Source organism: Grampus griseus, assembly GCF_964374135.1.
Source record: "Grampus griseus genome assembly, chromosome: 16".
Lineage (NCBI taxonomy): Eukaryota > Metazoa > Chordata > Mammalia > Artiodactyla > Delphinidae > Grampus > Grampus griseus.
The window spans coordinates 14,329,566-14,343,541 of record NC_139010.1 but is presented as its reverse complement, the minus strand read 5'-3'; the positions used below and the strand labels follow the sequence as shown (position 1 = coordinate 14,343,541).

The following is a 13,976-nucleotide window of genomic DNA, read 5'->3' as shown; positions in this document are numbered from 1 at the left end:
GCTTTGTTGCTTTATGGAAAGAGGAAGTTTTTGTTGCCAGCAGCTTTTCCATGGGGGATAAATCCTTTCATCTTTTGTTTTTGAGATAGACAACTTGTGTGTGTTTTAATAGCTGCTTGTTTCTTGTTCAAATGTTTTTTGAGAAGTAGGCAGAGTCTAAATGGACTCTGCTAAAAAGAGAAAGAATGAGTAAGGGAATGAGCAGCCAGAGAGTTTTAATAATAAAGAGCTTAAGATCTGCCTTCTTGGACTGTACCAGAGCAGGAGCTCCGCGTGCTGTCAGCGTGTTCTTCTTGTTAGTGTGGTTTTAGGACTTGTTAAATGGGGGGTAGGGGTATAGTAGAGATAAAAACATGAGTTTGTCTTGACAATATTTTGAGAGTCCTGGTATGCAGTTGGGCAATGAGTGGGTTCTAAAAATAGCTTTCTTTGCTTATACTGCATAGGAAGACAGCCGTACAGTGAGGGCTCTTCTCGTCCCCCCATCCTGCCTTCACCCCCATGGGTGCAGAAGCAAGCTGGTGGAATGGAAAAAACATTCAATTTAAGAAATGCAGGGTCTTAAATACCATATGATACCACGTATATGTGGAATCTAAAATATGACACAAATGAACCTATCTACGAAACAGAAACAGACGCACAGACATAGAGAACAGACTTGTGGTTGCCAAAGGGGAGGTTGGTGGGGGGGAGGAATGGATTGGGAGTTTGGGATTAGCAGATGCAAACAATTACATATAGGATGGCTAAACAACAAGGTCCTACTGTATAGCACAGGGAACTATATTCAATATCCTGTGATAAACCATAATGGAAAAGAATATGAAAAAGGATGCATATATATAACTGAATCACTTTGCTGTAGAGGAGAAATTAACACAACATTGTAAATCAACTGTACTTCAATAAAATGAATTACAAAAAAAAAAAAAGAAATGCAGGGTCTTACCTCATGTCTATCAGGTGACCTTGGTCACGTCACTGAAATCCCTAAGTCCCCTCCCCAAACACAAGTTTGGGTCAGATGATTTCTAAAGCCCCCTCTGGCTCTAACACTGAAAACGCTCCACACTCTGGATGTTTAAAGGATTAGACACAGGAAGACTTTAGCTTAATAATACAAGCTCTTGCAGTCACAGATAAAAATAATTCATCCTCCCTGCTGTAGAGCACAAAAAAAGTCCCACACCAAATCCTTAAACTGTTGATTGAAAAAGAGCCCACCCTTGATTATTCTGGGAACGAAGCCCTGTTCTCCTTCTTCTTTTCTTTTTTTCTGAAGGAGTCTGCCCTTGATCACTTGATAAAATGTTAGCTCGTTCGCTGGACAATGTTTAGCATAAAGATAAAAGGGAAACTCATTCTTTCATTAAAAAAAAAATAATAAAATAAGTGAAACATGGTTTTATTGGAAAATACAGTAAATTCCAAGCAAATAAAAATTTCTTGTAATTGTACCACTCATATATAACCTCTGTTACCACTGCAGTATATGTTTTTATGTCGTTGCTATTGTTTTAATGTGGGCATAAAAAAGAATGGTGTGTGAAAGGGACTTCATGATTCATTAGGGTTTGAATCTGTTAGAAGTACTGTCTATTTAAAGCAGGCCCCAGAGTATAAAGCTAGACTAGAATGCATTCTGACGATACAGTCTTTATACAGAAGCTAATAGAGTAATGGTTTAATTATCACAAGGCTGCTGAGTTCATTTGTAACTAAGGTGAACAAATTTGATTTTCTATAACAAATACTTTAACATACAATTTTCTATAAGAGACTTGTTTTACAAACTTCGGTGTCATTATAGCCCTGTGTTAGAAATGATATTTCTAGGAGATGGAAAGAAAAACTTCGTCCTTAACATCTCAATATCTTGGAAAGCTTCTTGGCCTAATTTGGAATAGATTTAAGAGAGAAATTTCAATAATGATTATAGGAGACAGTGTGTGTTTAAACTTAAATCTAATTTAGAACTTTGACTACAGCTGTTTAAGTGTGCCGTGTTCCTGAGGCCATGGGCTGTTTTTCAGGTTACTCTTCATCTTCCCAATGAGGCAGTGGTTCTGTGATGTATTATCACACACACACACACACACACACACACACACACACACACACACACACACACACACACACACACACACCCCCCTATATAATGACACACACAGCTCCCACCACCCCCCTCTATTTTTTTCCTTTATCAATGCTAGATAAAACATTTTTGGTGTAATTTATACATATGTATATATATGAAATATATATATCAGTTTGCTTCATATATGTGAAATCTTAGAGACATATTTCTGTGTAACTTTTTTTGTCCCACTTAATACTGTATTTTTCAACGTCATAAAATTTTCTAAAATATTCATGGCTGGAAATGTTCTATTCTATGGATATACCATCATTGATTTAACTAATTCCAAATTATTTGATATTTTGGTTAGTTCTACGATTTATATCTGTAGATATTTCTGTAGTAACAATTGTTGAAAAATATTTTTAAGTACATCCATTGTAGTTTCCTTGGTTTGTACTTAAGGGTAATAGCTGTCTAGGTGTAGGATTTGAAGTGGGTAACCCAGCTGAGATTTAGAATGTAAATTTTTCAATTATCTGATCATGGAAGGAGATAGGAATATAATGGATAATTGACACCTCTGAGAGAACTAGATAGAAAGTCACATGGCTGGATTCCTATATATGGTGGAATCATAGGATAGTGGCTCTGGGTGAAACACTTGAGACAGTCCAGTCCAATCCCCTTCTCCATACTTGAGTACTCTAGATACTTCTATTTCATCCACTAGCCGTCCTCGTTTTCTAGTTCAGATTGTGCTGAGAGCAAGTGCCTGTGACTCTCACATTCCCAGAGGACATTTGGAAGTTCTGCAGGGGTGGAACAATTCTTTGTTGTGTGGGGCTTCCCCATGCATGTCAGGGGCAACCCAACGTCTGTGCCCATCACAAATAACCCTCAATTGCCTAAATGCTCCCTAGTGGGCATACCACCACCCACTTAAGAAATGCCAATCTGCATGATAGATATTTAAAACCACATTTTGTGGGAGTCTTTACTTACATGGCCGCATGTTCATGATCTAGTGGGGAAAAAAGTAATTACATAACAGTATTACATTGTGATTCTCAGAAAGTCCTCAGACGTATCCCTCTGAAAGTTGGGGGTCTCAGTGTTTATCCACACGCTCTCCTCCGTGTTCCGCTGGCTAAGGATTGCCCCCAGCAGAGGTTAACTCTCCCACCCTTTCAGGCTAAGGGATTGAGCTCTGCCTTGAAAAAACCTTGAGGCAGAAAAATGAAGAGACTCGGCAGGTGCTTGAGGCGGATAATGTGAGTGCGCAGAACTCTCCGTGGAACGGAAGCGTCTGCTGAGATCACTCTGCCCCCTGGGCTGAGCATTGCTTGCCCCAGGAGCAGGTGTCTGATCATTCTGTACTAAGTGAGTGGAAGAGTGCGATGATGGAAGCAGAGAGCTTTGTGTCCTGCTCAGCAAACCAGGTGGTGCTATCATCATTATTAATGAAAATGCATTATTGGGACGTCTGCTCCTGCTGGGTCTCCTGTCCTAAATATCCTGTCCCAACTCTACCTTCTTACCTCTCCCAGTCCCGATATTGTGGGCCTGACTCACTGCTCAGTTATTCTCCAGGCATTAGTGTGGTTCTGGCTGTTTCTGGGCTCTGTTCCAGCCCACCAAGGAGGGTTGCCTATTCCAGGGTGGCTGGGCTGCCTTGTGTTTCAGGTTGCTCAGAGCGTCTCCAGGGACTTAGCCTTTCCCTCTTCTGGAATGTGTCCCCTGGGAGGCCAGGCCGGAAACACCCAGGTCACTGCCGTACTCCCAGGAGTCCCTCACCTGCGCCCTTCAGCTGTTGGTCTTCTCCCATGTGGTTGCACCTGGGCCTTGAGGATGATGTTTTCCGGTTGGGGATGCCCTGGAGTACTTGTTAATTTCACATTACCAGTCCTGACCTAGTGAGTGTGGGCCCAGGAATCTTTGTTTGTTTTTTTAAATTAATTTTTATTGGAGTATAGTTGCTTTACAATGTGTTAGTTTCTGCTGTACAGCAAAGTGAATCAGCTATCCGTATACACATACCCCCTCTTCTTTGGAGTTCCTTCCCATTTAGGTCACCGCAGAGCACTGAGTAGAGTTCCCTGTGCTATACAGTAGGTTCTCATTAGTTATCTATTTCATACATAGTATCAATAGTGTATATATGTCACTCCCAGTCTCCCAGTTCATCCCACACACACCCCTTTACCCCTTGGTGTCCCTATGTTTGTTCTCTACGTCTGTGTCTCTATTTCCGCTTTGCAAATAAGATCATCTGTACCATTTTTCTAGATTCCACATATATGGGTTAATATACAATATTTAGTATTCTCTTTCTTTTTTAAAAATTAATTAATTAATTTATGGCTGCGTTGGGTCTTCGTTGCTGTGCGCGGGCTTTCTCTAGTTGCAGCGAGCAGGGGCTACTCTTCATTGTGGTGCGCGGGCTTCTCATTGCAGTGGCTTCTCTTGTCACGGAGCACGGGCTCTATGCGCCGGTGCTTCAGTAGTTGTAGTGCACGGGCTTAGTTGCTCCGCAGCATGTGGGATCTTCCTGGACCAGGGCTTGAACCCGTGTCCCCTGCATTGGCAGGCGGATTCTTAACCACTGCGCCACCAGGGAAGCCCCTGTTTCTCTCTTTCTGACTTCCTTCGCTCTGTATGACAGTCTCTAGGTCCACCACGTCTCTACAGATGACCCAGTTTCGTTCCTTTTTATGGCTGAATAATAAGGAATCTGTTGTTAATAACACTGGTTGATTCTAGTCTTCAGAGAAGTGCAGTGGGAGGTGGGAGCCAAGCTTGGGTCCCTGCTACTGGGGGGCCTATTCCTGGGGGTCAGCATTCCACCTCCAGCCCCAACACCCTTGTCCGCCTCTGAGAGTTCACTGGTCTGGACAAGGAGCTACGTGGATGGAAAAGTCAGCTCTCGGCGTCTGGTTTTGTTTTCTGTCAGCCGTCTCTTTGAAAGCCATTTTGAACTCTGGGCCTCGGTTTCTTTCTCTTTGGAGTTGGCTGCCCAATACTTGATCTCAGTCGTTTAGCGTAGAAATTTGGTAAGAAGCAGTAAGAGAATGTCTTTAATAGAGTCTACGCTCTGCAGGGAGCGGGGCTTTATATTTGCCGGTATCGAGGGCTGTTACTATTTGTGATAATATTACTGGAATTCCTTGGCATCTTGCCTGTGTCTGCATATAGAGCAATTGTTTGTATATAATGAATATTGTGCTCAGAGGGTTGTCCTCTTGGGATATACCTTTTGTTTTCAGAAGAGTTTCAGGAAGCAACAGTCGTCCAGCCAGCAGGCGGTCATCCGGGTATACATTAGTGTATCCTGTGTTGTTTTCTAATACAGAGGCTCATCCGAGGCGGTGGAATAGCTTGAACTCTTAGGCTGTGAGCCATGGTAGACACGGTGTAGCTTTCAGGCTCTGGTTCTTTATGAAGGACTCTGAAGAGTGTGTTGGATGCTCTGCTTTTACTTGCTGCCCAGATTTTCTAAACGTGGGTTGGAAAGCCACTTGCTCAACTTTAGCAGGTCTCCTCAGGCAAGAAACGCATCTGCTTGTGGGAGTGAGAGTCATGCCATCCTGCCAGCGCTGCTACATGCCACGGGCGGAGGAGGGAGTATGAGTCTTATCCTAATCATTAAACACATTCAGGAATATACCGACAGCAGCCCGTGACCCTGGGACTAATCCTTTCTTAGCAAACATGTGAGTGCCTACTATGTGCCAACTGCCAGGCTTAGCTCTAGAGAGAAAACGTTGCGCAAGACTCATGTGATCCCTGCCCCATAGAGCTTTTGCCATCATGAGAGACAATCAGATAATTAGACAGATACACAATTAGGGACTGACACGTGCTACGCGGCAGATGTGAAAGATCAGAATACAGCAAGTCCTATGAAAGGGAGGCCTGATTGGTCTGGTACCTGGTGTCTAGAGGATGCGTGAGTTAATTAGGAGAGAAAGTGGAGAGGGAAGAGTTGTTACGGGCGCAGGGACAGCACGTAGAAGGCCTGAGGCGGAAGGGAGCGTGGAGGAGGAGAATGACGTGAGTTGAGGTTGGAGAAGTGGACAGATGTAACTCCTTCAGGATGTCACAGGATGCTGGAAGAATTTCGATCTGTATTTTAAGTGGGCAGAAGGGTAGCGACAAGGTTGCTGTGTGGGCAGTGGTTTGGAGAAGGTAGAGGAGAAGTAGAGAGACCAGGAAGGTAGCCCAGAAGACAGATGATGGCGACTTGGCCTAAGGTGTGGCGGTGGGAGGAGAGAGGACAGATCTAAACGTGATTTGGGATAAGAAATTGAAGGACTTGGTAATGGCTTGGCTGTTGGACTTGAGAGAGAGGAGAGTGTCAGATAACTCTCAGATATCTTCCATGAGCAATTGGAGAGGTGGGGAAGCTTTTTACTGAGACAGGGAACATTTTAAGCTGCTAAATTAATTACAGTAAGTTGATATAAATCAAATATCCTATGCTAAAATACTGCTTCTTCACACATGATCACATCTGGGGTTTGACATTATCTGTAGGCCAAGAAAAGTATCTTAATGCTTTGTTCACTTTGCTGTTTTAAATTCCAGTCCACCTCCCAAGGAAAGGTCACTGCAGGATGAGCCTACAGGCTGGCTCAGCACAGGCTTTGGGGTTCCAGCAACGTGGGAACACCAACAAGTTTCAGAAAAGTTGCACTTCCATGGGCTAGCCACAGTTTTGCAGCCACAGAGTCCAGGAAAAAGCTCGTTTAATATCAGCACACAATTATGTTTTATGTTCCTCTGTTAAGAAGTGTTTTGTTTTGAATTATGTCATGGTGGGTGGCCGTCATGGTGGCATTGGTGGTGTTGCTGGTGGTGATGGTCGTGGTGATGGTGGTGACAGTGATGGGGTTGTAGTGACAGTGATGGCGTGGTGGTGATGGGGGTGTTGGGGGTGGTGGTGATGGGAGGCATCAGTGCTGAGAGCTCTGAGTCCAGGCTGCAATTTCCTGCTTCCTGGGCATGGGCTAGAGAGCAGGGTTGTATTGGAGTTGGCAGGATTGTAAATGGTTCAAACACTACCTTTAAAGATCTTAAGAAGAAGGGAATTTGAGACACCTAGCTCCTGTTCCAGTTCTCCTCTTTTCATTGCTAAACTTCTCTAGTGAGAAGCTTCTGTTTCTGTTTCCTCTTCTGCCATGACCTTTATCTTTTCTGATCCAGTGACCTTTCTTTTTCTCTGCTTTCATTCTCATTATCTCCGGATGACTGCGATTTTCTAGCAGCGTGAGCTTGGGCAGTCCTCCTGCACGTCCTGTTCTCCTTACCTTGCTTTCTTTTCCTCTGTAATATTTAGCATCTGGTGCACCAGGTTTGTTTCTTTATGGTCTCTCTGCTTCTATGACAGTGAGGCAGAGACTTGTTTTATTCCCTGCTTTATTCCCAGCACCTGCAATCATACTTGACATAATTTGCTGTTTAATAACTATTTGTTTATTCATGGATAAAATTATTTAATTGCCTTAACTGTTTCCTATTAGGTCACATGGGCCTAATAATGCTAATCTCATGTGGTTACCATGAGGATTAGATGAAATAATGTAAGTAAAGTGCCTGGCATTTACCTGAAATTGTTAGGCTCTTCTTTTTTTTTAAAAATCTTACTGAAGTATACTGGGTTTTTTTTTAACATCTTTATTGGAGTATAACTGCTTCACAATGGTGTGTTAGTTTCTGCTGTATAACAAAGTGAATCAGCTGTACATATATTTATAATCCCATCTCCCCTCCCTCTTGCGTCTCCCTCACACCCTGCCCATCCCACCCCTCTAGGTGGTCACAGAGCACCGAGCTGATCTCCCTGTGCTATGCGGCTGCTTCCCACTAGCTATCTGTTTTATGTTTGGTAGTGTATATATGTCCATGCCACTCTTTCACTTTGTCCCAGTTTACCCTTCCCCCTCCCCGTGTCCTCAAGTCCATTCTCTATGTCTGTGTCTTTATTCCTGTCCTATTGATTTACAATGTTGTATTTAATTTCTGCTGTACAGCAAAGTGACTCAGTTAAACATATATTCTTTTTCGTATTTTTTTCCATTATGGTTTATCACAGGATACTGAATATAGTTCCCTGTGCTATACAGTGTAGGACCTTGTTGTTTATCCATCCTATATATAATAGTTTGCATCTGCTAATCCCAAACTCCCAACCCTTCCCTCCCCCCACCACCTCTCCCTTTGGCAACCACAAGTCTGTTCTCTATGTCTGTGAGTCTGTTTCTGTGTCGTAGATAAGTTCATTTGTGTCATATTTTAGGTTCCACATATAAGTGATATGATATTTGTCTTTATCTGGCTTACTTAGTATGATAATCTCTAGGTCCATCCATGATGCTGCAAATGGCATTATTTCATTCTTTTTAATGGCTGAGTATATTTCTGTTAGGCTCTTCTTGACACTCCTTTTTCTTATAACATCTTTCTCTTCACTATTCAAAGTGCTGTTCTGGTTGCCTTCTTATCTCCTTAGTGATGCATCTGTATTTTCTTCACGGCCCTTTTTTCTTCTGTCCGCTAATTGGCCAATTTCAGAAACCTGCCCAGTGGTCCTGAGTAAGGATGACTCAGCTTTTTATTTCTTCCTGCTTATTCACAAGGCTTCAATTATTATAATTAAATATACCATTAATTATCATTTATAATTCTATTATGGTATTTTTTACATTTGATTATAGAATCCACGTGTTATTTGTTTTTTTTTGTTTTTTTTTTTAAATTTTATTTATTTATGGCTGTTGGGTCTTCGTTTCTGTGCGAGGACTTTCTCTAGTTGGGGCTAGTGGGGGCCACTCTTCATCGCGGTGCATGGGCCTCTCACTGTCGCGGCCTCTCTTGTTGCAGAGCACAGGCTCCAGACGCACAGGCTCAGTAGTTGTGGCTCACGGGCCTAGTTGCTCCGTGGCATGTGGGATCTTCCCAGACCAGGGCTCAAACCCATGTCCCCTGCATCGGCAGGCAGATTCTCAACCACTGCGCCACCAGGGAAGCCCCATGTGTTATTTTTAATACAGCCAACAGTAGTCATAAACATTTTTCATGAACTGTGCTTCACATCCTGAATTATCCTGTGATGTTATCTTCACTTGACAGATGAGGAAACTGAGGCTGAGAGAGGTTAATATCTTGCCAGTGGGTACACACGCCTAGTAAGTGGTAGATCAAGAAGTCATTCTTGGGTCTGGGTCCTTCTGTTTCTTCATCTTTTCATCCATCTGAAAGGCATGTAGAGAGCACGTGACATGTGCCAAGCACTGTGCTAGGCTCTGGCCACACAGCAAGTGAAAAGCTGATGGAGAACCTGTGACCACTGTGAGTCACTGTTGTTACCTCTGCCCTCACTCTCTGGAACACACCGTCGAGTGCCCCATGCTACCGTGAGCCCGGCTCAGGTATTTTCACTTCCCTGTTTTATCCTCAGTTCAAGCTTCAAATGTCTAAATCACAACTCATGCCAGCTGCCTGCTCTCCTCTTCCAAATGACCTATTTTTCTTTCTCCACTGGAAAAACCATCATCTATCATCTTTCTTGTCACACAGGCTCAAAACTTTGGATTAGTTTTCATTACACCATCTCTTTCATTCCATACTTTCAATTCACACCCAACACCTGTTGTTTTTCTCCTTGAAAATGTCTCTTTCGTCTGTCTCTACTTCCCCAGCCCCTCTCCACCATTCTCATAGCAGCTCCTGTGTGCTCATTCCTTGATTTATGGAAAGAACCTCAAGACTGGGTTTTAATTAGTTTTATTCTCTGCTTCAGGATCCACTAGACTGTAAGTTTCCTAAAGGTCTAGAGCCTGCTCATTGATTCTTTTTCCCCAGCACTGTACCAGTCACATAGGAGACATTCCGATGGCTATTACATTAAAGCATCTTTGATGCTTAGACCACAGTTCTTTTTTTTTTTTACATCTTTATTGGGGTATAATTGCTTTACAATGGTGTGTTAGTTTCTGCTTTCTAACAAAGTGAATCAGCTATACATATACATATACCCCCATATCCCCTCCCTCTTGCGTCTCCCGCCCTCCCGCCCTCCCTGTCCCACCCCTCTAGGTGGTCACAAAGCCCCGAGCAGTTCTTACAGTTGATCTGGAGATTTATCTGGAGATGACAAGTAGTTTTCATTGAAGATCACGTGAGTGTGTTACATGTAGCTGTTCTCTGCATTGCAATAATATATACTATATATTTTAAACAAAGTCTTATTTCTGCTTTCTTCGTTAATGTTTGCTGCCATCTATTTGTTTTACCATTTGCTGACATCAGAGCCCTGGAGAAATGTACGGTTGAAAACTGTAAAGTGGTAAATATTCTTTCCATCAGAGAACACAATTCTTTCATTTTTCTGGGGCTACTCTAACTCTATAAAAACACAATTTGAGAACCACTTTAGGTTACAGGGAAATCATGAGCCATTCAGAACTTTAGATGTTACTGGATAGGTCAGGTTACCCCCTCTCCATGAGAGGGTCTCTCCCATTTTGCAGGAAAGAGCTGCTTGGTATTTTCTGAAGCCCTGGAGTCACTGTTTGTGGCCCAGCGAACTCATGGGCAGAGGGTGGGTGTGCCAGCGCTTTCTTCCCCTAACTAACTTTCTCACTTGGACCATCTCTCCGTGGGCTCGTGGTTGGGACCCTTAGTCTTCTCTCACACCCAGGAGGGACGTTTGTGCAGATGTGGTCAACGTCGGTGTGACCGTCCAATTCTGTTTTAACATCTCCTCAGTTTCTCATTGGAAGTAAGTTGTTTGCACAGTTAGCAGTACTCATGGACTGAAGGAACTTCTCATTCTTAAGAATACTTTGAAGAAGTTAGGCTCATGGCATTTCTAAATGTGCATCGTTACTTTCAGAAATCATTCATCTTGATGACCATTCAGAGGACACATACCCTTTTTTCAGGACTCAAACCAAAGCAGGATAATAACTGTAAATAATTATATCCCCAAATAAATCTTTTTATAAATGACTTAATACTGACTAAAGCTTTTATTCCTTAAGAGAGCAGGCCTTTTAAAAAGAATAATTATAACTTAATATATTTATTATATAATAGCATGAAAACTGCTGCAGAAAAACTTGAATGTTATGTGGTAGATGCCATTGGACCATAGCATTTGATGAATCATGATTTAGAGCTTAGCATCTGCCAGTAGTGGAGTTTTGTTTTTTTGTTTTTAACCTAAAAAAATTTATTCAGAGTAGATTTGCCTTAAGACCTTTTTCTTCTGTTGCAAGCTATGAAATGGCAAAACCTAGCTTTACCGTGTTACCCAGGAATTGCTGTAACTTTTATTTTGTTAGGTAAGTGATAGAATGAAATTTCCAAAAGCTATCTTCAGTGCACAAATGGTATCTTTCTGTAAGAACTGTATCAGATCACATTTGGTCATAAAAATACTGACTTTGCACTGGGTACTGAGGATTCAGCAGTGTAGAAGATGGACAGAATAACTGATTTCTTGGAGCTTACATTTTAGCATGGAAATGCAAATAAACATCATAACTTTAGGTAGTGACAGCGCTAAGAAGAAAATCTAAAGACAGTGCAATAGAGAGTGAAGGGGAGGGATAGATTGATTAGAGAGATCCGGAAGGACTCGTTGGGAGGTGACATAGGAGCTGAGCTGATGCTCTGTGCTGGGCAGAGTCAGCTTTGTGAAAATCGGGGGGAAAAGCAAGTGTGAAGATTTGAACAGGGAGCCAGCACTGTGTGTTCAAGAAACTGAAGGCCAGAGAGGCTGGAGGGTAGAGGACAAGGGTGAGAGTGATAGGAGGTGGGACAGGAAGACTGGCAGAGTTCAGACACTGTAATGTGTTGCAGACCGTTATAAGGAGTCTGGATTTTGCTCTTCGGGCAGTGGGACACCACTGAGGGTTTTTAACAGGGGTGTGGTCAGATCTGTAGCTGCCAACTTCATATGTACATTGTTGAAAGGTTTCTTTTCAATGGAAATACTTTTTCTTTGTGTTTTATAGAATAGACCAGAGGGCGGCCGTGTGGCCAAAGGATGAAACTCGGCAGGACCTCAATGAGGTAGGTGCAGTCATTGCTGGTTGTATGAACATGAATTAGCCAATCGTGAAATTTATTATTCTTTTTCCTAGTACTAGGAATTTATTCTGATTAAAACTTTAAATGTTTTTGCTCTTAAGTAAATGTGTTTTCCTTGCACTTCTTTGGAAACGTGTTTCTCCTTGCTCTGGAGCAAATACATTTAAAATATAATTTGCAAGACTGCTCATTATGTCTTGGAAGTAAACCAAGTCCAGCAGTCATTTCGTTACACTTCTTTCAACTTTGCTTCAGGATTATATAACCATGGCTGTGACAGTTACATTTGTAAAATTTTCTCTTAGTTTTATGTTATCTTCCCAACCCCTGCTTTTTCTAATGCCCTTTGCAGTCTCAAATATGATCATGCTTACCATTTTTCCATGGAGTGTGATATAGTTTGGTATTTGCAAAATGGTCCTCTGGTATGCTTTGAGACATTGAAGCCACATTTTCCAATGCAGATGGTTTCCCACTGAACTGGACATCACAACGTTAATAAGCTTGTTCTAGATTTTCTTTGAAATATATAACTTAATTCCCCCATTGGAAATCAGTATAATGTAATTAGGATCCCTGTTGTCGTGAATGCCTTAGCTTAAGACACTGGTTTGGAATACTCTAATTTCTCTTGCCCTCATTGTATAATTAAGGAGCAGTGGGTGGTATGTCTGACTAATAAGATCATGACAAAAAGAATGAAAAGACTTGACGTTCAGACGCCAGGAAGAGAAATGATGGGCTTCGGGCAAATTTTTCATCATTTGATGCCATCTCTCCTCCGCCTCCAAAAATATGACAGCTAATTGAACTTAGGTGATTTTCCTTTTTCTTTTTTACTGTAGAACTTGGCATAAATGAGTAGCCAAAGGTAAACCAGGTGCCTAATTAAACCCAGTTAAATAAGTTACTGAAGTTGTGGGAAATGTCGTAAAGATAACAACCCAGAACCCTGCTTGTTATTCCTTTGTGCATTGGAGACAGCCTTCAGATTCCACAATCTTGCCTGTGGTAAAAAGAGTGAAAAAAGGTTTGAGAGAAAAAAGGCAAGAGCCTGAATCCGTGAGCACAGCTGTTTGCCCCACTGGGAATAAGCAAAATGCTGGTTGTAAAGAAGCACTGACTTGTTTTGACATAAGTGACTAGAAAAATGAGGTGATTGTAAGAGTCAAGTAGTGATAGGTTTCAGGTATTTGGGAGAAACTCTGATGTGTGAGCTGCAACCCCGTGAGAATGTGAAGATGACTTGAGCATTCTCAAATTACAGTTGCATAACGCTCTCTTTGAAAATCTGCTTTTCTGTATTCCTTCATGCTATTGTACTTGCAAATTACATGAAATGTGCTAGTTCACTGCTCTGGGATTGCATGGGTGCAGGAGTGCTGATTGGAGACAGGTCTCTGAAAGAGCAGTCAGCAGCATATTGTAAGTATGCGCTCTTCCATGAAAAACTGGTGATGCTCATCCGGACTGGTTGATAACAGTATGTGCTCAAGTGGAATTGTTCCAATCGGGATAAATCAGATGTGCAGATCACGTTGTGGCTAAGATTTGGGGGCTGGAGGAAACCTTAGGAAAGCTTGAACAGGGGCAGCTCACGGTCCAAGGCCATGGAGGGAGGGTTGACTCATTCAGACTCATTGATGGAGACGTCGTATAGAGTGGAAACATAATTAAACTTGGTCTTGCCTAGCATTTCGCAAACTTAAGAGAACACCAAACTCTTTCATGGAATAACCCCATAATAACATTGCTTTAGGCAACAGACTCCTATGGAATAAAGGTGGGAAACACT

The 13,976-nt window shown here is 42.2% G+C and overlaps 1 protein-coding gene across 4 annotated transcripts in view; it reads left to right on the top strand.

Moving 5' to 3' along the window:
* Positions 1 to 13,976, top strand: part of FAM13C (family with sequence similarity 13 member C) — a 132,904-nt gene that overhangs the window by 66,104 nt on the left and 52,824 nt on the right. For all 4 annotated transcript variants that reach the window (XM_082674165.1, XM_082674164.1, XM_082674163.1 and 1 more), the window contains one exon: positions 12,106 to 12,163. In XM_082674165.1, coding sequence (XP_082530291.1) covers positions 12,106 to 12,163 — 58 coding nt within the window. The remainder of the gene's footprint in view (positions 1 to 12,105; positions 12,164 to 13,976) is intronic.